The sequence below is a fragment of the Camelus dromedarius genome, chromosome 31, assembly GCF_036321535.1.
Source record: "Camelus dromedarius isolate mCamDro1 chromosome 31, mCamDro1.pat, whole genome shotgun sequence".
Classification (NCBI taxonomy): domain Eukaryota; kingdom Metazoa; phylum Chordata; class Mammalia; order Artiodactyla; family Camelidae; genus Camelus; species Camelus dromedarius.
Genome location: NC_087466.1, coordinates 14,067,246 through 14,094,049, shown reverse-complemented (window position 1 = coordinate 14,094,049; position 26,804 = coordinate 14,067,246). Strand labels below are relative to the sequence as shown.

At 43.9% G+C, this 26,804-nt stretch overlaps 1 protein-coding gene across 2 annotated transcripts in view; it reads left to right on the top strand.

The window, feature by feature from the left end:
• The window catches only part of KSR2 (kinase suppressor of ras 2), a 393,165-nt gene that overhangs the window by 83,737 nt on the left and 282,624 nt on the right, over positions 1 to 26,804 (top strand). For both annotated transcript variants that reach the window (XM_064481173.1, XM_064481174.1), the window contains one exon: positions 23,233 to 23,373. In XM_064481173.1, the coding sequence (XP_064337243.1) occupies positions 23,233 to 23,373 (141 nt within the window). The remainder of the gene's footprint in view (positions 1 to 23,232; positions 23,374 to 26,804) is intronic.

Here is a 26,804-nt window from a genome sequence, read left to right as displayed (position 1 = left end):
TGGGAAGGCCTTGGTTTTTGTTTTTGTTTTTGCTTTCCACCACTACAAGTAATAGGTTTTCAGAAATTTCCCTTTGAGAAGACCACCTTTAGTTCTAGCAATAGTTGGGGATATTGCCTCCTCCGATACTGAGCTGAAAATGTCCATCTCAGCTCAAGTCCGTGTGCATGGAGGATCATTGTGCTGAGGCCTCGACGGAGACAGATTTCTCCTCATCCTCAGTCTCGTGTCCTCTTTCTTCCTCTCTTTTGCTTGTATCATTCACTCTGGGATTGGGGATTATGCGGCATCGTAATCTGTAGAAAGGGCTTCGCTATTGAAAGACAGAGGAGCCCAAATGGCCAGCTGGGGTGAATCAGAGTCCAGATCCAGACAGATGGAGGAGGCCCTAAATCACCAGGTGTCTCCGTTTCCCCATCTGTAAAATGGATGTAATGCTATTGGCCAGACCCATCTCTCACAAAGTTGCTTTATGGGGCAAATGAGATTGTTAACTCATTTTATCAGGTAATGTCACTCCTTGTTTAAAAAACTTCTGCAACAGCTCCCACTGCATAGGCATAAAGACTTACTCCTTGCCATAATTATAAGACCCACATGCTCTAAGCCTTGCCTGCATCTTTGACTTCATCCCCTCCATCTCTTTCCTTTGCCTGTAATAAATCCGTTCTCAGTTCCTGAAACACACCAGGTGCTTTCCCTCCTCAGGGCCTTTGCACATGCTGTGCTTGGCTCCACCTGACCCCTTCTGTAGGAAGACTTCCTTTGGCTGGTCTGGCTAACAAGCCATCCTTTCTTCTTACATGCTCTCAGCTCTTTGTCACACCATAACACTTAACATAATCCATGGTTATCTTATTTATTGCTTACTTGTTATTTCTCTTTCCCACAAAAATAGAAGTTCCACAAGGGCAGGGATCAAGTCTGCCTTGTTCACCATTGTATCTCAAGGCTTAGCACAGTGGTTGGCACTTGCAGGAAACCGACTATTTCTTCATTGTCTACTGTGTGGCAGGCACTATATGAAACACGTTTTAAAACAGTGTATTATTCTACTATGGGATTGGTTTAAATTAACTATTGTTAAGCTAGTAATAAGAATTTATATTACATGGAGGTAATAGCTCCACAAATCCTGATTTGCCCAATGAGATGTCATTGGCTTTCCAGATGGGAGTCAATCCTGGCTTCTCTGTGTTTTCATTATATAGTACTAGACAGTTACCATGAGTGAAATGTTTATATGACAAATGGATGGTTAGACGGATGAATGAATGGATGCTTGCATAGGTGGCTGAGTGGATGGATTAATGGGTGGGTGAGTGAATAGATGGATGGCCGGTGGTTGGTTGGGTGGATGGATGGCAGATGAATAGAAGATGGTTAGGTTCCAGATCTCTGCAATCATAGGATTCCAAGGTTGAAAGGAACCTCAGGATTCATACAGTTCAGTCCCCCATCCACAAGTGACTCCCCTCTGCTCAAGGGGAAGCTGGTGTGGGTGTGTTTTTGTGTGTAGGGACAGTTGAATGGCGAATTGGAACACAGGAAATTATGGGTGTCTGTCAAGGCATGCCTTGGATGCCACCTTCTCCAGGGAGTTTTCTCAGATTGCCCCTCCAGAATTCATCTCTCTGTTCTAGTATCCACTGCCCCCTGCACTCATTTGCAGGAGCTGTGCATGTACCTGTCCACTTCAGTACCCTCAGAGCTCCTTGAGAGTGGAGCTTTGTTGGGACCTGCAAGGTGCTTTCCTCTTGAGGTTGTCTGGTCTTTTAGAGCTGCCATGGTGTTTCCTTGCTGAGGCCTGGAGCTGCCCCTGGCTTTTCAGGGAAATGCATGTCCTCTGTAAATGTGCCCAGGACACCCCAACATTCCCTTAGAGGGGCTCTGGATAGGACTGTGGTCCTGGGGGAGGGGCCCTAAGCCATTCATTGTCCTGCTCTCTCTGTTCTCATGACCTTGAGAGAGATTAATTGGGCTCAGATGCATAGAGTCACTAACCCTTCTGGACTTAACCACAGCCTTGGCCTCTGGTTCTGCCTCGTACCAACTCAGCTGGCTGCCATGGCCTGTGGAAAGACTGCAGCTTTGGGGCCAGACAACCCCTGGGGTCAGCTCTGCCACTGCCCAGCTAGACTTGTGCCAGACCAGTCAACTGATGTCCTGTTTTCCTCATTTGTAAAATGGGGACAATGAGGCCAACCTCGTAGGTTTGTAGTAAGAATTGGAGAGAATATGCATAAAGGGCTGAAGAAGGGAGACTGCTGTTGCTGAGATGGCTGTAAGACCCCATGTGAAAGAGGATCATGTGATCAAAGAACCTCTCTTCTCTCTTCCTCTTGGGGAAGAATAGCTTTTCTACTTTACCGTATTGTCAACAACCACATCTCTAGGTTAGCAGCAGATGGTTGGAGTTGCCAGTCTGTTGTGTTTGTATACCAAGCCCCCTCCACACCCTAGAACACACCAGAACAAACAAAACAAAAGATGTAATCAGCGTTCAGGCTGGGACTCTGAACCCAGGAACTGTGGGACAGCTGAGGGTTTTGTGCGTGGAGAAAGCCTTTCCTTTGGTCATTTGTGTGCATCCCTGATGCATTCATGAACGCACTGTAAGGTTTTAGTTGCTTCCCAGGGGGCTATCACTGGGTTCGTTGTTGGGATAATGCAAAAGTGACAAAGGCAAGGCCCCCTGCCCTTAAGATACTTGAAATCTGGTGGGTGAATTAAGACGTGAGTGGAAACAACTCTGACACGAGGGAATACATTCTAGCTGTCAAGCATAAACGTTGTGGTTTTGGAGTTGAGGATGGCAGATTATCCTCTGGGCAGGGAAGGAAGAAGGCTTCCAGGGAGAGTGGGCATTTGAGCTAGAACCTGAAGAATGAACAGGAGGTCAAAGCATAGAGAGGTCGTTTCAGAAGCACAAAAGGGCCTACATTAGCAGCTTTTGAACTTGAACAGGCCTCAGAATCACCTTGTGAAAAACACATTGCTCTGTCATCCCCAGAGTTCCATTCAGTGGGTCTGGGGTGGGACCGGAGAGTCTGCATAACTAACAAGTTCCCAGCTGATGTTGAAGGCCCAGGTCTGGGGACTCCACTTTGAGAACCCCTTGGTGAAGGCAAAGGGGCAGAGGAAGAAAGTATAAGGGATCATTCATTCACTCACTTCCTCATCAAGCAAATGTGAAGCACTTACTGTGCATCAGGCACTCTGCTGGGTGTTAAAGACACCGAGGAGGACAAAAGAGACCAGTGCCCAGACAGGGGAAGAAAGACGTTAAGCAAGAGACACGGGGGGATTGTGATATGATTGGAAGTTATGATAAGTGCTATGAAGAAGAAGAACATGGTGATACAGGAGAGAATAACAGAGCAAGGTCTTATCTGTCTTGTTCGAATGGACATGACATGTGAGTGGGGCTCTGCAGGATGAGAAGGAGCTGGCCAGATTGTGTGTGGCGAGGGCTCCTGCTGACAGGGCCAGCATATGCAAAGGCCCTGGGGTAGTAGTGAGCTTGGCTCATTTGAGAAGTGGAAGAACTTTCTTATGGACTTGGAATAAAGAGTTGTGGGGTTCATGATGGGGGAGAAGTGGGCAGAGCCCTGCTGGCCAGGGTAAGGCATTTGGATGGCACTCAGAGTGAACTGGAAATCTAATGAATGCATTCTTAGAGGAGAAATGGAGAGAGTTTAGGCCACAGGAAAGGAAGGTCTTGGGTGACAGTCTCAGGACCTTGGACCTTCGTCCATGGCCATAGCTAGATCTGAGTGGGAAACTGCCCAGAGCTCAGCTGGGCAATACAACCTCACGCCTCTGAAGGGACTCTCTCTCAGCAAACTCCCAACCCTCCATAGTAATCCCTTTGTCCAACCCCTAAACATACCTGAAAAGCAGGGAGGAGCAGGTATGGCTTTTTGCTGCAGGAAAGGAAAATGGGGAGACGAAAGGAACACCATGGAGGAAGAGTTACATCTGCTCTGTCCAAGATGGTAGCCACTGGTTGCATGTGGCCTTTGAAAACTAATCAGTATTACATAAAAACTTTGAATTCAGCTCCTCGGTCACATGCAGTAGCCACATTTCAAGTACTCAATAGCCACACGTGACTAGTGGCTACCATCTTGGGCGCTGCAGATACAGGACACTGATGTCATCACAGAAAGTTATTTCGGGTAGTGCTGCCCTAAATGAGGTTCTACCAGCTTGTTCGGGAGAGAGCCAGATGAGAGCCTGGTCACCTGAACAGCTCCCAGCCTGGAACTCTTTCTTTTGCTCTCTGATTTCACTTCCATGATAGCTACGTGTGCCGAAGTCTCCCTGCTTGAGGCTTTGCTTGCTTGCATACAAGACCGGGAGCCTCACGCCTCAACCCCGAGACCTCCCTGCCTGGCTGGCGTTCTCTTCTGAACACTGACCCCATTGCCAAGGTCCCAGGTGCAGCACAAGGAGACACAAAAATGGTCTTCCTTGCCCAGCAAAGCCGAGACTAGTGTGAGACAGTAGGAAGCTTTTGCTTTTCCTTCATCGGTATCACTCCTAAGAATAACACTGACATTTTTTGAACTTGGGGTCACTCTGGAGAATATTTTTTAATCTTTCATCTAATGGAAAGATGAACAAGTCTGTGAAGGTTATGGGCTTGCCTGGTGCCTCATAGCTTCTTAATTGCAAAGCAGAGAATTGAGTGCTGGCCCCTGACTTCAATTGCCATCTTTCTTCACCCTAGCACTCAAAGGGCACGGTGACGTCGTCTGCTTCATCTTAGCTGGACCATTTTCTGGCTCACTTGAAAATCTCCAAGTTTATTTTTGGGTCAGAATCCTTTAGCTTGCATGTGAAATTTACCAAATGGGGGGAAAAATCAGAAATCAATTAAACCATGCCCGGATTTCCCATTCAAAAAAGCTGCTCAGTACTGAGCGAGGGTCAGAGTGATAGTCGTATCAAGAATTTGGTAAAAACCCATTGCAAAATAAGATGGAGAGGGGTTAGAGGGTGCGTTTATAGCTTTTCTGCCTCCTCCTGCAGATTTAAATGGATTTTCCTCATTCTGGGGGACATGTCACAGCCAGCATTCCCTGCACTGGTCTCTCCTCTCCCATCCCAGGTCTGCTCTGGAGCTGTACCGTGTCTCCTTTAGGAGTTTGCATTTTCCACTGGGACAATCACGAACATCTTAGAGTTGTATTGTCTATTTAGGGGAAAAGGGCTTTGAGGTGTTTGCCTCCAAAGAGACATGCTAAAAATTGGGCATGCATTTTAGAGGAAACACTGTAAGAATGACAGACATACTGTACATCTGTGTTGTCCAGCACCACCGCCGCCGGCCATATCGTGTATTGGCCCCTTGAAATGTGATTAGTGTAACTGAAGAACTGAATTTTCACTTCTATGCAATTATTTTTTGGTTTTAGAAGTTAATTATTAAAGCAAAGAAAAAAATTCAATACCCTTTTTCTCCATATGCTTTAAATTCAGCTTACATGCAGTATTATTCAATTTATGTAAGTCTTAACAAATTTTAGCCATCACATATAAGAGGACTTTATGTAATATTTGCTCCCATTGACAACCTCAGTGAATTAAACATCTTCAAACAATTTTAACTATACTTATAAATTTGATATGAAGGATTATTTTAAAGTATTTGGTAAACCGATAAGCCTTCCCAACTACATACATAGCATATGGAGAAGTCAAAACTAAAACTTCTAAATATGCTGGGCCTTAAGCCACTTCCTAATATGGTAGACAAATTGAATACAATTTCAACTTAAAATGTATGTCTAAATCAGTTATTCAATTATACATTTCAAATTAGAGTTAGAAAGGTGAAGCCTTCCTCTAATTGCTCACATTAGAGAGAACATGAAGAAAGTGTAAAATAAATACTCCAAAGGCACAGACTCTTTAATTCAAATATTATTATTATGGGTTTAATTATCTTAAGTATGTCTATAATTCATCCTAGATTTTCCCAGAACTCAAAGATACTAACTCATTCAGGAAACTAGTTTATCTCATACAATTCTAAGCTTAAAGGTTTTTTTTTTTTTTAAATTGAAGTACAATTGAAGTTTAATATTACAAAATTTATTTTAAAAATTATTAGTTACAGGTGTGCAATATAGTGATACACAATTTTAAAGGGTACACTCCATTTATAGTTATTATAAAGTATTTGCTATATTCCCCGTGTTGTACGGTGTATCTTTGTAGTTTATTTTGTACCTAATTATACTTCTTAATCCCCTACCCCCATTTTGCTCCTCCCCACTTCCCTGTCCCCACTGAGAACCACTAGTTTGTCCTCTTTATCTGTGAGACTGCTTCTTTTTTGTTATATTCACTAGTTTGTTGTATTTTTTTGATTTCACCTATAAGTGACATACAGTATTGGTCTTTCTCTGTCTGACTTACTTCAGTTAGCATAATGCCCTCCAAGTCCATCATGTTGCTGCAAATGGCAAAATTTCATCCTTTTTATGGCTGAATAGTATTCTACTGTGTATGTGTGTGTATATATATATATGATTGGTCCCACATACATCACATATATACCACATCTTTTTTATCCATTCATGTGTTGACAGACACTTCGGTTGCTTCCACATCTTGGCAGTTGTAAATAATGCTGCTTAAGCTTAAGTTCTGATGACATTTTTGGGGGGTTGAATTCTCCGATCGCCTGTGGTCACATAATGACCAGTAAGAATGCTATCTGGATTTTTGTCCACAGTGCCCAAAGGCTACCCTAATCTTGTTTAGTCACTGTGTTGATTATTTATGTAATTTTAGTTAATTTGAATTTACCAGGACATAGCCACATGTGCTGAGCGCCTGATGTATTGGAAAATGCAGCTCTAGATGAAATAGGCTTCTGCAGTCAGGGGAAAGTAGTTGCCCAAACGAGACGTGCTTTCAGTGCGTGGGGTTTCATGTTTTTTCCTTGCTTCATCTGGTCTTGCCTTATGCCTGGAATCTTTGTTCTGCTTTCCCCCTCATTCAGGCAATGGAGAATAAGGCAACTTGTGACCTAGGGCAGACCTTCCACAGATGTTTTTGGCTACTGTTTGAGTCTATCTCTGTCCCCACCCCACCCCCCGCTGCCCAGGGACTATAGGCATGGCTGCCCAGAACTCCTGCCCTTTCTGCCCAGCCATGCCTCCTCTAGTGCCCACCCACTGGCTTTTTTTTTTTTTTTAAACAATTTCATCCATCTTTGTCACTTGCCTGGAGGTCTCATGTTTCAAAGTGCAGGTGTGAAGGGTGGGTCCCCACCCTGCAAGCTTCTAGTTCTCTGCACAGCTCTGTCCCTGGGGAATGATTAAGGGAGAGGCAGGGGGACGGGCAGTGGGAGGTCACTTAGACTGACTGGCTTTGCCCCCCTAAAGCCAGCCCTGGACAAAAGAGTATTATTTGTTACTCTTACTCTTCTGGAGGCTGGCCTTGTTCCAGAAAGGTTGAGAGGGGTTCCAGATGTGACACAAGTTTGCCTGAGGGGACCTGCAGCCTTATTCTTCCCCCTGCTTCCTCTCATTTTCAGGATGACTGGTCCCACATACATCACTCTGCCCTCTCTGGAATTTCAGCCCCTCAAGACTTACTCGTTTAATCAGATCACCTAATTGGCACTGCATTGGTAATGACTGATAAAGAACCCAAAGGCAGTGGTTCTGGACTTTTTCTTGCGGGGGGAGGCTCCATCAGAACTATCTGGGGACCTTGTTTAAAAGAAATAAGAAGAGAAGCCCCCTGGCCCCAGGGGTATTTGATTCTGCATGTGTGGGTTGGGGGAAGCCAGGGTTCAGCCTGCGTATTCCTAACAAGCTCCCCTAAGAGAGGTCAAGGTTGACAGCTTTAAAGTGTGGTGTGGAAACAAAGAAAGGGACAAGTTCAGGGGCAACCTCAGCCTCTGCCCATTATCCATGTGACCTTAGGCAAGTTACATTGTCACTCTGCCTCCATTTTCTCATCTTCAAAATGGGAATAACCAACTTCTTGGCCGTTAGGGTGCATTTGACAATCAGATAACAGTAACGAAGTACTTAACGCAGTGCCTGACATGTGGTAAGTATTCAATAAAACTTATCATGATTATGGTTATGAATGTATTTTTGTGTAATGTTTTATTGATAATATGATCGTTCTTAACATAACTAAAGCAGTAGGCACAGGGCTGGCATACAAAAAGTATCAGCAAATGTCAGTTTTATTATTATAAACACATAATATGTGCTGTATAATGTAAATATTGTTATGCTTAAAATTATCTTCTGTATTATATACCTATGAATTTCTATCTATATCAATGAATATATAATATATGCGATTATATATAATACACATATATACACCCTATATAGTACATATAATACACAATAATAAATAACAATATATTAACATATAATACACTGTATATGTTATAATATACAGATATACTATGAATATATTATAGACCAATGTATTGCTAAGGCAAAAATATCAAAATTATAATTATGATGTGAGGCAGTTACTAGTGGGACTGGCATCTAAGTATGTGCTCATTAAATATATGAAGTCTTTTTTTTTCCACTACTATTGCTAATATTCATTAGCAGTAAGAATGCAAACAAAAGGAAAAGCCACCAGGAGCACCGAGGGCTTTAACCCAAAGCACTGGGCAGTTCTGGGCAGAGGGAACCGGCCGCAGTTTAGAAACCCTGGGGGCCGGCACAGGACGGGTGGGTCGGGGCGGCTTCGGCCCGAGGGAGCCTGTTCTAACTGGGATGGGGTGGGGAGAGGAGGAAGGGCGCGTCTCCCTGGCCTCCAGCCTCAGCAGCCAATTTGCCTGCGGATGCAAATCGTCCGGTTACTTGAGACATTAGCGAGTCAAATAATTCTCTCAGCTGTCAGCCGGCCCCGCCGAGCGCCGGGGATGTTATGACAATGGTCGTCCTGGCAACCGCGGGAAGGCGTCGGGCCGCGGGCGGTTTCCTAACCCCCGCCCGCCGCCTCTGAGAACCCGAGAGCCTGGGCCGCAGCGCCAGGGCCCGGTTCTGAACGTGCGGTGCCCGCTGGAAAAGGAGTTGGGATTTCTGGGCCGAGGCCAGACCCTCCGCCCCCACAATGGTGTTGGTTTATCGAGCGACCAAGAAAAAAATCTTGTATGCCAGGCACTGATCTGAACACTGGCGGGGCGGGGGATGAGATGGGGGAGAGACTGGCAAAGCCCGTGCTCTTTTGAGCTGACATTCTGATGGGTGTGTGAGATGAGGGGGGCAGGGGCCGTAACCATGGAAACCAGTAAACAAGATAATTTGTGGGATACAGATGCGTGCTCGCGAGTTAAAAAACAGGGTGTTGTGATGATGACATTGGGGGATGACTGGGAAGGGATGACACCTGAAGGATAGGAAAGTGGCTTTTATGCCTAAAGCCGGAGGCAAAGAACTCGGGGGAGTGGGAAGACTGGACCCTGTGGATTCAGGGTTTGAGCTCTCTGCTACTAGCCGGTTCCTGCTAAAGAGACAGCAGCAATATGGAGTGCTTGCTGACAGGCAGCCCTGAGGGGCGCCGAGGGCTCTGGAGCCTGCCTTTTCATCTGTGTGATTTGAAGGCCATCTATTTCATTCCTGAGCCTCAGTTTCCTTATGTGTAAAATGGGCATTGCCGGGAGGTTTACACCAAAGATGATTTGTGAAGGGTCACATAGATCCACAATCTGTATTGTACTCCTTTCCAGCTTCCACGGACTCTGCTTCATTTTTTTTTTAAAAGGACCAAGGTGGTGAAGGTTTTGGACTCCAGCAAACCAAACCCCATGGACTTGCCCTTGGGTCTCTGGGTTTATCTTGGTTTAGATAACTGAGTGAAAAGTTTCCCGTTTCTACATTAGAGATTTCAGACATGATTATTTATAGCTCTGTCACCTGTCTTGACTTTAAACGTTTTTGTTGTTGTTGTTGTTGTTGTTGTTGTTGTTGTTGTTGTTGTTGTTGTTGTTGTTGTTGTTGTTGTTGTTGTTGTTGTTTAGGCTGCTAAATTTACCATGGTGCTAATACAGAGTACAGTAATAAGGCACTGAAGATGCTCAGATCCAGGAGGGTCTGAAAAAAATTTTCCATCTGCCGTGGGAAGTGCCGGGCTGCCCCCTGGTGTGCAGATGGAGAACTACATCTCTGGGTTCTTGTTCTCCAATTCCAGGGATCCTTCTGATCCAGGCCCAGGGGAACTTACTTTGTACAGGACAGCCAGGAAGCCAATGGTGGGCTCAGCTTAGATGTGCTATTTCCAGGAGCCCTGTGTTTCTTCACTTAAAGATGGAATTTCTTTGGACTTTTTTTGAGTTCAGCTCTGCACGGACTTGAACTGAGGGTGACCTAAAAATAAATTAGGACGTCTGGCAGGGTGAGGACATACCAAGGCCCTTTTCTAATTGTGTTTCTCGACCTTGACCTCTAGGTGGTTTGGACCCTCCACTTCAGCAGAGTGCTATTGTGAAGAGGGCATGGGACTGGGGATCAGATCCTGAGTTCAAATCCTGACCCTCCTGCTTCAGTGTGAGCTTGGGCACAATTCCAGAGTCTCTGAGCCTCTGTTTCCCCATCTGTGGAATGTTAATAACAACCTCACACCCACGTCAGCATTGTCAGATGCTCTTATAAGGCAGTATCTTTAGAGCCATTTTGGAAAATGATTTAGTGATGTAGGGGGTTTAAGGTCAGTCCCTGAGAAATTCCCCAAGTGGAGGTCAGTGCCTCTCACACCTTGTGTGGGGAAGGATCAGTTTTGTCTTTCCTGGTACTTTGTAGCCAATACTTTTGTAAAATATGGTAAAAAGTGATTTACTAGAAAGATGAAATGGCCCCCCAAACCCAAACAAAACATAAACCTCGCTCTGAAACCGTCAGGTTCAGCAGATGTAAAATGATCCTGTCAAGTAGCCATTAAAGTGCTTGAATGTTTCTGTACTTAAAGGAAGGGGGCTTGACTTCCGTGTCTTCAAGGCACCTGAATAGCCCTGCCTCAGGGCAGGGAGAGGGTGTCATTGATTTTGTATCCCCTCTCTCACTTCCCCCTCCCCCCAGCTCTTTGTATTTAGAAAACACCTAAAAAAAACTTTAAAATGAACGAAGGAGAGGTCTTACTTCCCTTAGCATAAACACAGAACCGCCCTCATTTTCATCCTGTGATCTTGGAACACTGCTTGTTCCAAGAGGCTGTTCTCAAGAGTTCTACATCCTTGGTGCCTGGACTGAACTCTGGCTGCCCTCTGTTCTGACTCGTGTCCTTTGCCTCGTGATCTGTGTCTGCAGGGCTATCTTGTCAGCCCCACTGGGAGCCCCTTCAGGCCTGGATGGGTATGGCCTGCTCTGTGGATTCCCCGGGGCCCCAGATGAGGACTTCCCGCTGAGCTGCTCTGCAAAGGCCTGCTCTCCACACGACCCCACAGCTCTTAAAGGGCGCTGCTGGCGGGGGTGCTGCACCCTGGCTTTGAGAACTGGTTCTCTGTCCCGGTTTTTTTTTTTTTTGCCTAAGTATCTGGATGCTTAAGCTTGTCTGAGAAGCAGACTGCTTTCATGATGTAATTTGGACAGTGGATGAATGTTTCTTATGCTTGCCTGCCACTCAGAACATTGGGGTGCTGTTTTTCTATGGATTCCTGGGCCTTCTCCAGATTCCCTGGATCAGAATTTCTAGGGCATGGATCTGGAAGTCTGATTTTTGGGGTCGGGTGGGGTAATTAGGTTTGTTTATTTATTTTTAATGGAAATACTTGAGATTGAACCTAGGACCTTGTGCATGCTAAGTAAACAATCTACCACTGAGCTGTTCCCCTCCCCCGCCATTTGATTTTTAACAAACACCTCTGGGTGATTCTTATGGCCAGGAAATTAGGGAAAGACTGAACTAACTTGTAAATGATCTAGTACCTTAGGAGAGCTGGTTAAGCTCTATGGCCCTCAGTTTCTTTATCTGTAAAATGGGGATATGTGTGTGTGTATAATTTATATACATTATATATAAATAAATACATGATTTATATTTATTTATATATTATATAATATTTAAAATTTATTTAATGGCTAACATTATGAATGACCTACATCTTTAATTGTTGGCAAGTGTCTGATTTTCATAATGTTTGTAATTATCACACAGGTAATTCAAGCTTATCAAAAAAATTGCAGGATACACATGCACAAAAATGAGCAAGTAAATCTCACTTGTAATAACCCAGAGATGCAGCTGCTAACATTTTGGAGCATTTCCTTCTAGGGGTGTGTGTGTGTGTGTGTGTGTACATACATTTTATGTTCAGAAAGTGGGATTAAACTGTTCAAGTGTTGTTTCACTTGCCAGTAGGTCAGAACATTCTCTGTGTGTCAATAAATAAGAGTTTGTGAGACTTGGGTTCAAATCTTGATCCACTCACTCAGTAGCTCGATGACCTTGGGCAAGTTATTTAACCTTTCTGGGCCGCGGTGTTCTTGGTTGTGAAGTGGGACAGTCACTGGACCCGTGTCTCAGTGTCGCTGTGCAGATTAAATAGATAATTCATGAAAAGTGCTTATCACAGCATTGGGCTCAGAGAGAGCCCGGGCTGGCTGATGGCCGTGATGAGTCTGCACTGCTAGCCAGTCCTGGGGACCTGGGGAAAGGGCTGCTGATTCCCGGGGTCCCCGTTTGGGTAGTGCTGCTCTGTCTCTGCCCAGTACGACCTCACACTCTGGGCGCTTTCTGGGTTTGTCCCTGCTCAGACTAGCCAGGCTCTTGTCCTGCAGGCTGATTCGTGTTCCTCTGTGACTCAGGGGGAGGCCCTGGACCTGTGGCCCCATCCCCACCCGTCTTCCCCACTCCATCTGCTTCCCACACCTATCTCTCTCCCCCATGCTAATGCATCAGACTGGGGACGCCCCTTGATTCTGGCTTCTGGGCAGGTGTAGGACCAGTCTCTGGGTGACCCTAGAAACACCTTCCCAGAATCCACACATTCCCTCTACGAGTAGTCAGGACACGGTGTTTGTGTGTGGGAGGCGGGTTCTGCCTGTCTTCTGCACAGACATCATCTCATGCAATGCCTCAGCAGGCCTGCGAGCAAAGGTGAGAGATGCCCATTTAACAGATGAGAGAGTAGAGGCTCAGGGAGCTGACGTGACTTACCCAAGCCTCAGACCTGGAATCCAGAAACGCCCTTCTCCCACAATACCTAGATGGGTGAGACGTCTCTCTGCCCTTGAGGGGTCAAACCCCAAAGTATGGATTTCCTGCTTAGTGGGAAGGATCCGTGGACAAATCAGACTGCAGCATCCTGGTAAAGAGAGGGAGTTCTGGGATCATACCCTGGCTCCCTGGCTTAACTAGCTTTGTGGATCCAGGCAAGTGATTTACCATTTTTGATGCCTCAGTTTTCTGGTTTACAGAATAGGCTTAGAACCCCAGCCTCACAGCTAGCACTGTTGAGGGGATTAAAAATGAACAAATGCAGTCAAAGTGCTCATCTTATGGCTCCGGGAGCACTATGAGGGCTCAGTGAATGGTGGCTGCAATCATGGCTCCTATTCCTGAAAACGCTTTATGGTAGCCGACAAAGATGCCCCCAGCAGACCTCCCAGGACCGCTCGCATCATGGGCTTTTGACCCTGGTGTCAAAGGAATCCCTCATGCAGAAGATAAAAAAGAAAGAGGTAGATAAGTATGAACGAATGGGAGATACCCTTGGGGCTTACTACCGAGCCAAAAAAGTATGATACAATTTATGCAGGGGAAGAAACCCAACTCTACCCATAAAACCACACTGCAGAGTTTCCACATGTACGTACATATGTGTGAAAGTATGCAGAAGATCTGGACAGGGGGGCATCAAGTGAGTCTGGATAGTTACCCCTGTTCTCTCCAGGGCGGAGGAGGTCGGCAGTAGAGGGCGTGGTCACGGGGAACTTTGACTTTGTCTAAAAGGTTCCGGTTTGTGGATGTGTTTATTAAAAAAAGTGAATTAAAATAAAGATATCCTTTCTGAACTATTGGGGCTTTGGAACCAGACTTGGGTTTGAATCTTAGCTCTCCACTTAAGTTGTCTGATTGTGAGCAACTGGCTCAATTTCTCTGGGTCTCATTTCTTCATCTGTAAAATGTAGATCGTAACAGCATCTCGTTCCTGGGGATGTGAGGATATACTGATATGATGCATGTGACAGCACATGGAAGTACTCAATAAGGGTAGTTTTATTTTTATTATGCTTCTTTTACTTACTTGTCCTAGCCTGAAAAGGACTGCTTAATCCTCTAAGATACCTGGTGTCTTCATTACTAACCAATTATAATGCAGGAAAAACTGTAATACATTTTATAATAGTGTATGTACAAACCAAATGCCAAGGAAGAATTACTTAAGACTTGCTGAGGAAGCTAACATCTGAGATGGGCTTTGGAGAGAAAATTAGAGTTCCATATGTTGATGGGTTGGTGTATCAGTGAGCCATGGGTCCCCCTAATGCTGCATAACAAACAGTCACAAAACCTTAGCTGCATACCACATAAATTTTATCGATCTGCAGAGGATTAGTGGCTCTTCTGATCTTGACTGGGCTCACTCATAGCCAACCCCAGGCAAGAATTCACCATTGGCTGAGCTAGGTTGGCTTTTGCTGAGATGTCTGTGAAGACTTGACTTTGTGTAGTTTCTCATCCTTCAGCTGATGAGCTGACTACCCTGTGCACATTCTCATGCAGATCCAAGAGAAGTCGCAAGTAGAAACACAAGAGGCCTCTTTCTATTGGCTGAGGCAAGTCACATCAACTGAGGTGCTGGTTTAAACTCTACCTCTTTAATGAGTTAACTGCAAAGTCAGATCATGAAAGGTATGGAAGCAGGAGGGGTAAAGGATTCAGGTCATCTTTACAATCTACCACAGGTGGATATGGAACAGGGCTTCTGGGTAGGAGGAGCCTGAGAAAATGCAGAGAGGTGACATCGAGGTGGTGTGTTCAGGGAACTGCATGGGAATGAAAGAGGTAAGGAAGGAGAAACAGAGTCAAGTTGAGCCCTGAATAATAGTCTAAGGAGTTTGAACATTATTCTATAGGACGATGTTGCCCCAAATCATCAGTCTGTACCACTGCCATACTCTTTGACGTATCTGTGTATTTTGCTATCCAACAAGCTCAATTTCCTAAAAACATACATGTATTTAAAAGTAAGTCTTTGTACAACTTTTACAATGAAAAACGAATATCACTTGCCATAAATGGAAGGCAGTCAAGAAAATAAACACAATGAAAACACAAGTGTCATTAAGTTTCTAAATATGTTACCTGCCTAGGGCTGTGAGTGCATGCCCTGCTCTATGTTACGAAGGGAGATTAGCCAGTATTTAGGAGTTAACGACATAGTATCACTGAACTGAGACTGTCTCCTTGATATATAAGTTAGATGGCAGCAGGGACGGGAAAGGAAGTGCTCACATGTGACCCAGTGTTGTTTAAGCCGTGCCTGGGTACCCCCGCAGGTTATCAGTGGACCCACACTTGGGAATGGCTGTTTGAGCAGTGACATGGTTCCATCATTCCTGCTGTTAGTGTCTGGTCTTAGTGTAGCTTTTCAGTTTTCTGTGATGCTGAAACATGATGTCACTGGTTTCCACTTGACACTGATTCCTTCATGCCTTTCAGAGGTTGATACCGCATTGTTATTATTTATTTATAGAGAAAAGATCCTTATTTCTTTTGCCATGTTGGAAACACAGCACAGTTTATTATGAAGTAATAAAGAGTAAAACCTTATTTATTCAGAAGAAAAGACTGAGGAAGTTAGCAAAAAGCCCAAATTCATAGATATTGCTAAAGAGATAAGCATGTGCTCCATTCACGCAATTTCTGTTAAGTTGAATGGATTCAGATCCTATTAATTTCAAAATTAGGATTTAAGTAATTAATTAGGAAGGCACACTTTTTAAAATCCAACTTTTACTTTTAGTTACAGTTAGTACTTTTAGTACATTCTCTCGCAGTATAGCTGTAATCTTTAATTTTTAAACTTTGGAGAAATATCTCCATCATCTCATACCTTAAAAAAACAGCATTCAGTGTCACAGAATATTGAAAAACTAGACAAAGACCAGGTACTGAATGGCAGGAGCGATACATTTGATCTTTAAGGAATATTTATTTATTTTAAAACTGATTTTGATTTAGTAGAAATACTTTTCCTGACACTGGTAATCAGTGTATTTGGGGCATACCCCTGACCCCAAGCTAATTATGGAAGATACTTGTAAATTCATGTAACACAAAATCAGTACTACCGCTCTGGTATTCTGAGTGATTCTTTGGGACCATTTTGCAGGAATAATCTCTTCTAACCTTCACCATGATTCTATGAAGCAGTACAATTTAAGCCTCATTTTCCAGGTGAGAAAATTGAGGTTTAGAGCAATTTTGAGGTTCCCTTGAGGTCTGCTCCGCTGCTGAGTGGGGGCTGGAGCCTTGGGCTCCCTGGTACTGCCTCCTATTCCAACACATCAGCACTGGGAAAACAAATAAGCAAACAAACAAAAAAAACCAAGGCAAAATAAAGAGTTAGAGCTGAGTTCTTTTTCTCTGGCTTTATGTGATGCTTTTCTACTTTCTCAATGACTAATGGGTCCTCAGCTTAAATCAGTGCCGACGAAGCAAGAGTTCTAGACATACTCAGTACTGGTAAGAAGTGGCTTTGTCTCAGCATTGGAGAGATCCCCTTTGCCTTCAGTTACACGGGTGCTTTTCCCCCTCCGCATGATGAGGGAAGTTATCATCCTGGGAAGATATCTTTTGTCTTGAAACTCGCTAGAATTAAGAGTGACAGCTGATGGATGTATGTTGCATATCTCAGTCTTTGGAAATACCTTGTTGGCTTTGGGTCTCTGCACCGGAAATAAAAGAAAGAAGGTAAACTTTTGGTCGATTGTTTTCTTTTCTGGATTCCCAGAGTGTAGCACAGCACCTGGCTCATGGGCAGACAGCTGGCACTTAGGAAATATTCTCTGAGTGAATGAGCAGCCCAAAGGCTATGTGTATGCCAGGTGTGGACGGGATACCCAAACTAGTCTTAAAGGTTTTAAAATTCTTCTAAATGTTGAAAAATGAAAGCAGTATGTTCTCATAAAAAGTTAAAGAGTATATATGTACAGTCAAAAGTGAGTGTCTCTCTCCTCTGTGGTGCCTGTCTTTACTATTATAGGGCATTGTATTCTGCTAGTTCCTCTGTTTACAAACATCATTAATGCACGTAGTTTGTCAGAGTACAAAGGCAATCATAATAACACAGTGTCTTTGCATTTGCTTTTTCCATCTTTTTGCTGAAGATGAGCATCTTGGAGATTTTCCCACATCACTGTGTATCAGTCTAGCTTAGTTTTGAGAGTTTGTTCAGTATTCCATTCTATGAGTGTGCTATAACTCATTCATATTTGGCCTTTCTATTCATTTACCTTTAAAAAATTGTTTCCATTGGTTTAAAATGACAAACTTTGTTGCAATAACCAGCCAGTCTTTTACCCCATGTACATACATGTATAAGTATTTTTTTACTTAAAAAATTGGGGGGGGGGCCGTAATTATATTTGTGTGTTTATTTATTTGTTTAATTTATACATACGGAGGCATTGGGGAGTGAACCCAGGACCTTGTGCATGCTAAGCACGTGCTCTACCACTGAGCTCTACTCCCTCCCCCTCATAAGTGTATCTGTAGGGCTGATTCCTAGAAGTGAGGTTCCTGAATCAAAGTGCATGGGTATTAAAATGCTGATATTCCAAATCCAGTGAGTGCCCTCTGGTGGCATCCTCAGTGGCCACTGACATTCTCACTGACACTGGAGAGCATCAGTGTAAAAAAAAAAAAACATACTGCAAAGCCTATCCAAACATTTTTTTCCATTGATAAGCAGGTAATACATACACATTGTATCTTCTAACATTGCTACAGAGGAGCAAACAGGGAAAAAATAGGTCACCTGTAGTCTTCCTACTGCTAACATTTTGTTATACACCCTCCCGAGGTTTTTTGTAATCATCTGTCCACGTGTAGTTTTATAAATCTTTTTATGCATTATTTATACATTACAAATATTATACATATTTTATACATTATTTTAATGGTAGGCCATATATGAATACATTGTAATTTATTCATATCAGCCCCTATTGTTGAAGAGTTGGATTGTTTCCAATCTTTCATGGCTATTACCCACTTGGAGCAAAACTTCATGAATATCCTTAATTATTTCTTTAGGATAAAACCCTAGAGGAGCACTGTCCACTAGAAATATAGTGAGAGTGACAGGTGTGAGCCGAACGTATAGTTTAAAATTTTCTAGTAGCCACTAGAAAATTAATTAATCAAGAAGATGAAATTAATTGTAATAACATTTTATCTAACCCAGTGTATCCAAAATATTATCATTTAACCATGTAATCCGTGTAAAAATATTAATGAAATATTTTATGTTATTTTTTTTCCTACTAAGTTTTTGAAATCCGTTGTGTACTTTGCACTTACAGCACATCTCAGTTCGGACACTAAAATTTTAAGGTTGAAGTAACATGTAGTTCTGTCAAAACAAAGTTATGTTTAACAGAAAAATACCGTTCATGGCTTCTGTTTTCAAATTTCAATTTAAGTGGGGAGGATATAGCTCAGTGGTAGAGTGTGTGCTTAGCATGTATGAGGTCCTAGGTTCATCCCCCAGTACCTCGATTAAAAATAAATAAAACCTAATTGCCTACCCCCAGCACACACACAAAAGTACATAGTGCTGTTTGTCAATTGCATCTCAATAAAACTGGAAGAAAAAAATGATATAAAGTAAATTAAATTTAAAATTCCATTCCCTAGTGGCACTAGCCATATTCTGAGTGTGCAGATGTTCACACGTGGCTGGTGAAATGATCATTTGGACACTGGACACCGAGATTAAATCAGTCTCATTCTCGTCCACTTCTCAGTGTGTGAAGCCAGAGCAGAGATGGGGGTGGTGACAGGGTATAGGATTTGAGAATCCACTGGCAAACGTCAAGATCTGGGGAAAAGAAAACAAGACAAAAACAAAAAAGGCGGGCAGCAGAGCTGGGGTGAGAAGGCCCCCGGCAGGGATTGGGGTTCACGAGAGCAGCACCCAGGCAGGGCAGTGGCCTGGTGGCGCTGGCCAATCAGCCGAATCCAGCAGGTGGAGCCAATCAGTGAATCCATGGAGGACTGTTTTTCTCGCTGAGAAGTGTGATACAACGGTGGGAAGGGAAACGGCTGGAATAAACTCTGGATCGAAGCCGGCAGGACTGCAGTCCAGGTCCTGGGGCCCAGAGCCCCCAGTCTCTAGTGAGCTGGTCCCCTCGAGCCCCCAGCACGTGACAGCTCCCTCTACTGCAGCCTGGATTCCTTCATCCCTGGGGGCCCTGACTCACCCTCTACAAACTGTGTGCAGGTGAGCTGCCTCTGACCAAGCAGGCAGCCCCGAGTTCCCGCTCAGATCGCAGGTGTATGGGGGACCCAGGCAGTCCAGAATCAACCTCGGTGCCCCTGGGAGCGAGGCCGGCACCAGGCAACCTGCCAGGCATGCTGGCCGGGTGGGCGGATGAGTCCAGATGATGGTTCAGGGGGAAAAACGTGCAGAAAATCAGCCCAGACACAGAATCTTCCAACGGCCATTTCTTAGAGCTCTCAGGACTCGGAGGGCTGAGGTTTCGCTGCCGTTTGTTCCAGAGTTTCAGCCCAGCAGCAGACATGGTTCCCAGACTTCTGTCTGGAGTCCAGCATCCTGGCCAGGCCCTGCCCTTCACAGCCACGACGCCACCCCCGGCCTCCTCATCCTGAGCCGCCACACAGGTACAACCTATTCATATTCCAGAACCACTTCCACAGGAACCATCAGTGGGGACCTACTGGGAAACTTCTAATCTCCCAGGGGCCTAGAACTGGCCCCACAGTATCTCTGATGTATGCCTGCGATCACCCGTTGCTGGATCAAATGTTCTGTAATTGTCAATTAAATCCGGTGTTTTGGTGGAGTCGTTCAGTTCAGTTCAAACTTTTAAGGAAACTCTGACAGATTAGCAGATGACCACCAAGCCGAGGGAACATGGACTTCAGTGAACACAAATGAATAAAATTACAATCTTTACAAAAATTGTATTGAAAAGTCACTAGACAGATAAATGACTATAATCCACAACAAAAAGTAACAAATTTGGGGGAGAAAGGAGAATTTTATTTTGAAAGTTACCACATTATACTATTCAAAGCATCCAATTTTCAACAAGCAATTACAAGGCATCCAAAAAACCAGAAAGCATGGCTCATTCATAGTCAGAAAACAAATTAACAGAAGATTTTCCACATCTGAGAAAGCCCAGAAGTCGGAATTAATAGGAAAGTATCCTAAATTAAATGTCTTAAATACGTTGGACGTGCTGAAGAATATCATGGAAAAAGAAGTAAAGGAGACCAGAATAACACACATGAGATAAAGACTATTCAATAAAGGGATAGAAATCATAAAAAGGAACTCAAATGGAATTTTGGAGTTGAAAAGTACAGTAACTGAAATGGAAAATTCACTAGAGACTTTCAGTTGTGCATTTGATGAAGCAAGGAAGGAAATCAGCAGAACTTGAAGATGATTCGATTGGAATTATCGAGTCTGATGAACAGAAAGTTACCATCTGTCACGCTGGTACTGTCACAAAGATACTACATTATTAATGACTATATTCCCCATACTGTACATTTCACCCTGAGATTCGTTTGTTTTGTCACTGGAAGTTCATACCAGTTAATCTCCATCACCCATTTCACTCATCCCCCAACACCGCTCCACTCCATCAACCCCAGTTTGTTCTTTGTATCTACAGCTCTGTTTCTGTTTTATGTTTTTTCATTTGTTTTGTTTTTTAGATTCCACATATAAGTGATATCATGCAGTATTTGTCTTTCTCTGTCTGACTTATTTCACTTCGCATCATCCCTTCAAGGTCCCTCCATATTGTCACAAATGGTAGGATTTCATTCTTTTTATCACTGGATAATATTACATTTTAGACCCTTTGTCTTTGGTTTTCAACAATTTGATTATAATATGTCTTAATGTGGATCTTCTTGAGTTTATATATTTATATTTGGGTTTTGTTGAACTTCTGGATGTGCAGACTCACACCTTTCACCAGATTATGGGAGTTTTCTGCCATTATTTTTTCAAATACTGTTTCTGTCTGTTGCTTTATCTCCTCTCTGCTGGGACTCCGATTATGCATATGTTGGTACACTTGGTGATTTCCCACCAGTCTCTTAGGCTTTATTCATTTTTCTTCATTCTCTTTTCTTTCTGCTCAAAGAATGATGGGGATGTGTCAAAGTATATTTATTTCTTTTGTGTGATTTTCCATACCTATATCAAGAAAACAGTTAAAACAAGTCATAAAACAAAAGACAGACATGAGCATTCAATAGATATCTCAGCTGAGGGCCCAGATCTGAAATTTCAGTAGGTCAGACCCTATCCATTCAGAAATAAATTAAAGAAAAACCATATCATATTCTTTTTGACATTTTCTATTCTGAAACTCGAAATTGAGATTCCAAGTCAAAAGAGTTCTAGGTAGATTAGCTTAACATGATGATTGTGCTGTTAATTGCAATGGAACAGGCTTATCAAGAAATGCAACTTTCTTTTTATTAGTGAGGTGAATAAAATTAATGTTCACTTAAAAACCAGTTTCCTGATTTCCTCCAATGGGATTCAGTCTCAGGCAGGCTCTCCCAGATGGCAGCAGGGACGACCGGGCAGCTCCTGGCTTATACGACAGTCCCCTGACAACTCCAGAGGACTGTCCTCTGAGTGCACTGCCATCATCCCCTACTCCCAACTCTGTGGTCCTAGAATTCCAGGACTGTCTCCTTTTGTTTTTAATTTTTTTTGTGTGTGGGGGAGGTCATTAAGTCTATTTATTTATTTTTTATTATTATTATTTTTTTAATGGAGGTACTGGAGATTGAACCCAGGACCTCATGCATGCTAAGTATGCTCTCTACCATTTCTTCTTGATAAATATTGGTTAACAGGTGCTTTGAAATATCAAAGACATTATGTAACTAAGGATTTTATTTTTGTTTCATTATCTTCATTAAATCGATTTTAAATTACAAAGATGATAATATACTGTGGGTAACTATTGAAACAAAGCAAAACAATATAAAAAAAGCCTTTTTTTTTTTTTTACCTCACTCCATCTCTAGAACCTCCCCGTCCCAAGTTAGCAAGGCTTAGGTGTGTCTTCCACACTTTTGTCTCTGCTCATGCACACACATTGCCTTTCTTTGGTTAATGTTGTTAGTTTTTACATAATGGGCAGTAAAAAAAAAAAAAAAAAAACCAAAAAATCTTCCCTTTCTCATGTCATGGCATCCCTCTAGAATCATTGATTCAGGTCCATCTGATTTTAAAAGTATTTGTTAATTTGTGCATACTTGCATGTGACTTGAGATTCAAATAGCACAAAAGGGTTTAAATAAAATGGTCCTCTCACCTCTGTTCCCCACCCTCCCTCTTCCCTTCCCTAGAAGATTAGGGACCCTTCCAGAGTGTGTCTGCATTTACAGAGACATACATGTAAACAGTTCCCACGTGAACGAGAGAGTATTTATTTTTATTTATCAGCGTATCTTGGAGACTGTTCTGTATTAGCACATAGCATGCGTCCTCGTTTTATTTTACAGCTGCACACAGTTCCCCTGTGTGTGTGTATCCGCATTTATGACGAGGTTCCTACTGATGGCCCCTCAGGGTGCTTGCAGTCTTTTGCGTTTGCAAACAGAAGTGTAGGAAATATCCTTTTACACAGTCATTTTGCACAGGATAGGGTATCTGTAAGATGCATTCCTAGAAGTGCAACTGTTAAGGTCAAAGGATATGTGCGGTGGAGATGTGGATGGATACAGCCCAAGCATCGCGCCCTCCCCTCAACTAAACTGGAACAACGCACACCTCCCTCCCTTCCCAGCAAAACACCAGAACCTGCCTGTTAGCCCACCTTCACCAACACGGTTGGGAACATGAGTGGAAACTGGGTCTCACAGCAGTTGAACCGGTCTTTAAAATATGGAGTTGGATGGAGTTGGGGTGGGGAGGGGGCACTGGGGAGATAACTTGCCTCTTGTCCCTGTGACAGTGCCCCTGAAATGTGTCCTCTGTTCTCATCTGTGTCTCCGCAGAGCAAGCTGGTGAAGTACTTCAGCCGGCAGCTGTCCTGCAAAAAGAAGGTGGCCCTGCAGGAACGCAACGCCGAGCTGGACGGCTTCCCCCAGCTCCGGCACTGGTTCCGGATCGTGGACGTGCGGAAGGAAGTCCTGGAGGTGACCGGAGGCCACTCCTGCCCCCATCCCTTACCGGCAGCAGCCAGCCCCTTGGGCCGAGGGTTTTGGTCTGTGCCTAGCACATAGTAGAACTTAATATGTGTTGGATGAAGGCATGGAGCATCTCAGATGCTGTCTGAATGGGGTCATTAGGAGTATGGTTCTAGAGTCAGGTAGAACCCCTTTTAGCTCCACCACTGAGGAACTCAGCCACTTGGGCCAAATCACTACCTCTTAGATCAGTGCTGTCCCTCAGAAGGTTCTGCTGTGAAGGAAATATTTCGTACCTGCCCTGTTTGATGGAGGAGCCACCAGCCACGGGGAGCTGTTGAGCACTTGAATTGGGGTTAGTGTGTGAGCCTGAAGAACTGAATTATTAATTGTATTTAATGTTAATTAATGTGGCCAGTCACCACCATATTGGGCCCCACAGTCGTAGGACATCAGTTTTCTCATCTGTTCAATGGGGATAATGATCGTCTCCTCTTCTTAAGTAGCTGGCATGATAAAATGAGATGATCTATATAAATGCTCAGCCCATAGTCTGGAACCTAATAGCACCCAGCAAATGCCAAGTTAGTGATTATTGTTATCGGTGCTGCTGTTGCTGACAACTTTGGAAGTGACAGCTTTTCCAGTGACAGAGAGAAACCAGAACCCCTGTTGCCTTGTGTCCGTCCTCCAGGAATGGACCACATCCTTAAGTTCTCAAGGATGGTGAAGTTTCCTTACCCTCTGGGGTCTTGGGTCCCCACTGTTATCAGTGACTGAGTGGAACCTTTCAGAATAAACTCAGCTCACGTTTGTTGAATCCTTGGTGTCAGGCATTGTCACAAGGGCTTTACAAGCAAGATCTCAGCTGTTCAGACCCTGACAACGACCTTTTGACTTATGACCGAGGCTCAGGGAAGGAGCGACTTGCCCTGCTAGGGAGTGGGCGGGGCTCGCAGGAAAACCCAGTTCGGATGGACTCCAGAGCATACGGTGGGGAGCACTGTGCTTTCTCCTCGTTTTCCTTTTGCTGGGGCCTCCCTGATCTGGGTAAGAGGGGTTGGCTTCCCCCCTTGCCCGCAGGACCAAGTGCCACTTTCTCAAGGCGCTCCCTGCTTCCTCCTTGAAGATTCTCTTCCACCTTTTGTCTTTTTTAGACCTTGTCCCCAGTGTGATCTTGCCTGAACCCACCACATCTAACAGCCCTGAGCTGGGGGCAAAGGACTGCTACGTTCGCTGATCCCACCCCCATCCACCACCGCATTTCGCACATGCGCAGCAGATGGTGTATGCTTACCGTTCCTTAATACCATTCCCAGGATGGCGATTTGGCGTGAATAGCCTTAAAGTAAAAGGTTCCATATAAATACAGACAGTACATTTAATTTGTATGGCTCCATACACTTTTCAGAGGCCTTCGAGACCATTTATTTATCAAGTGAGGCAAATGAAACAGAGACAAATCTTCCAGGCCAGTGGTTGAAAACCGGTGGCCCTCGGCTGTATCTGATGCACAGACGTTTTCTGTCTGGGCGATATAATGTTAAAAAAAAAAAAAAAGTTTTTGAGCAGGTACTTAAAAGTTGAAAGAGTGCGCATTAAAAACTCCAAATCTTCGGCTTCTCTTGAAAAATCGAAATTGCTAACCACATAGAAGTGAATTCCTGTCTGGTGTCAATGAACCAAATTCTGCTGCCTCTTTGGATCCCACAGGCTCCCTCTAGTTAGCAGCTTTGCTCATTTACGATTACCTGGACCGCAGGGGCCCAAGCCCTTTCTTTTACCATAGTCTATGGAAAATCCAACGTGTGGATGAAGCTGCGGTTTCAGCTCCCTGTCTGCAGCTCACTCGTTTGTCCACCAGAGGTCCCCCTTCTGTGGAGGAACCAGAAGTGTGGAGAAAGCTCCCAAGTGAGACAGCCTGGATTCAAACTTACTGTGTGACCTTGGGCAGTGGTCTTACCTCTCTGAATTTCAGTGCCCTAATTGTGATACTGAACACAAGTTCGTGTGCCCGACCCACAGTGAGGCCAAAAAATACCGAAATGCTGGAGTTTAGAGCAGAGAAAGTTTTATTGCTGGACCAAGCAAAGACAATGAATAGCTTGTGCCCCCAAAACCTCGAACTCCCTGAACGGTTTCAGCTGAGCATTTTTAAAGGGGCATCCCAGGGTCTGTGATCAGCTGTGCACCATTCTCTGATTGGTTGACGGTGATCAATCCTTAGGTGCCAGAAAGTCTGGTGGCCACGTGCTTATGATCATCAGGTAATTAATTGCTTCCATTTGGTGGTGGCTTTTCAGTGTGATCTTGCCTGAAGCCACCACATCTAACAGCTGGGGACAAAGGACCACCACGTTCCCTCATCCCACCCCCATCCACCACTGCATTTCACATCTGAAAAACTCAGGAAATATACAAAAGATACTATTATCTGGGTACTTCAGAGAGAAGCTAAAGCAGAGGGTATAGGGAGGGGTCTGTCCCGGGAAGTCCCCGTAGGGTCCTGCTCGGTTACAGTTACAGACTGATGATGTTGGTCAAAGTACCTGCTTTATGTGGTCTTTGTGACCTTAAGAGAAAATCCAAGAAGAGCACTTAAAACACTGCTCCATCCCTTTCACTTACTATTATTATAATAATTAAATCAATCAGAGTACATCTCCTCTTTGGGGCCAAGCTTTTCCATTTTTTTCTGTCATTATTCCTTTTGTGATTTTTGTGTGTGTGAGTGTGTATATGATGATGAAGTTCAATGTAGATTATTTTTGGTGGGAGGGTGTAAATTATAGGATTAAAATGCACAAGAGAATCCTGCAGCAAAGAGGAGAATTATTTTCTGTTGTGACTCATCCCTTCTAAATGTCATTTTGTACTTTCGGATCCTGGTCTATCTTTCTTAAAGTGGGGCTTCCCTGCAACGTATCCGTGTTTGAGGAAGCCTCCAAGTGACTCATTATCGTTCTCTCTCTGCCCTCTGACTTAGCGAGCTGGAAAGGCACTGATTGGGTTTTAGCTTTCCCCCTGCATCTTTTTTTTAAGGGCTGAACGGGATGGTGTTGGATTTTGTTGTAATACTCAGATATGGCCACAAGAGGACAGAAGTATTCCACAATATTGCCTTGGAATCTCTATCCTTAGAGATCTAAAAATTTTATTTAAGCCGCGGTCATAATCATAATAAATGTAAAACCATTAGATACTATTAAGTGCTATAAAGTGAAGGATCTTTTTTGTAGATTCATAATATAGAAGTATGACACATTTTAAGGTGTATCCATATTATGTATATAGGGACACACTGTTTTGGGGAAGAGGGGTGGTTGCTGGCGGTGGTGACGACATACCTGACCAACACATTCATAGCTGGGAATCCTACCTTTTCTGTTCCCAGCCCATCTCTTCAAAGATCTCTTTGCCCATTCCGTGCTAGATTTGTC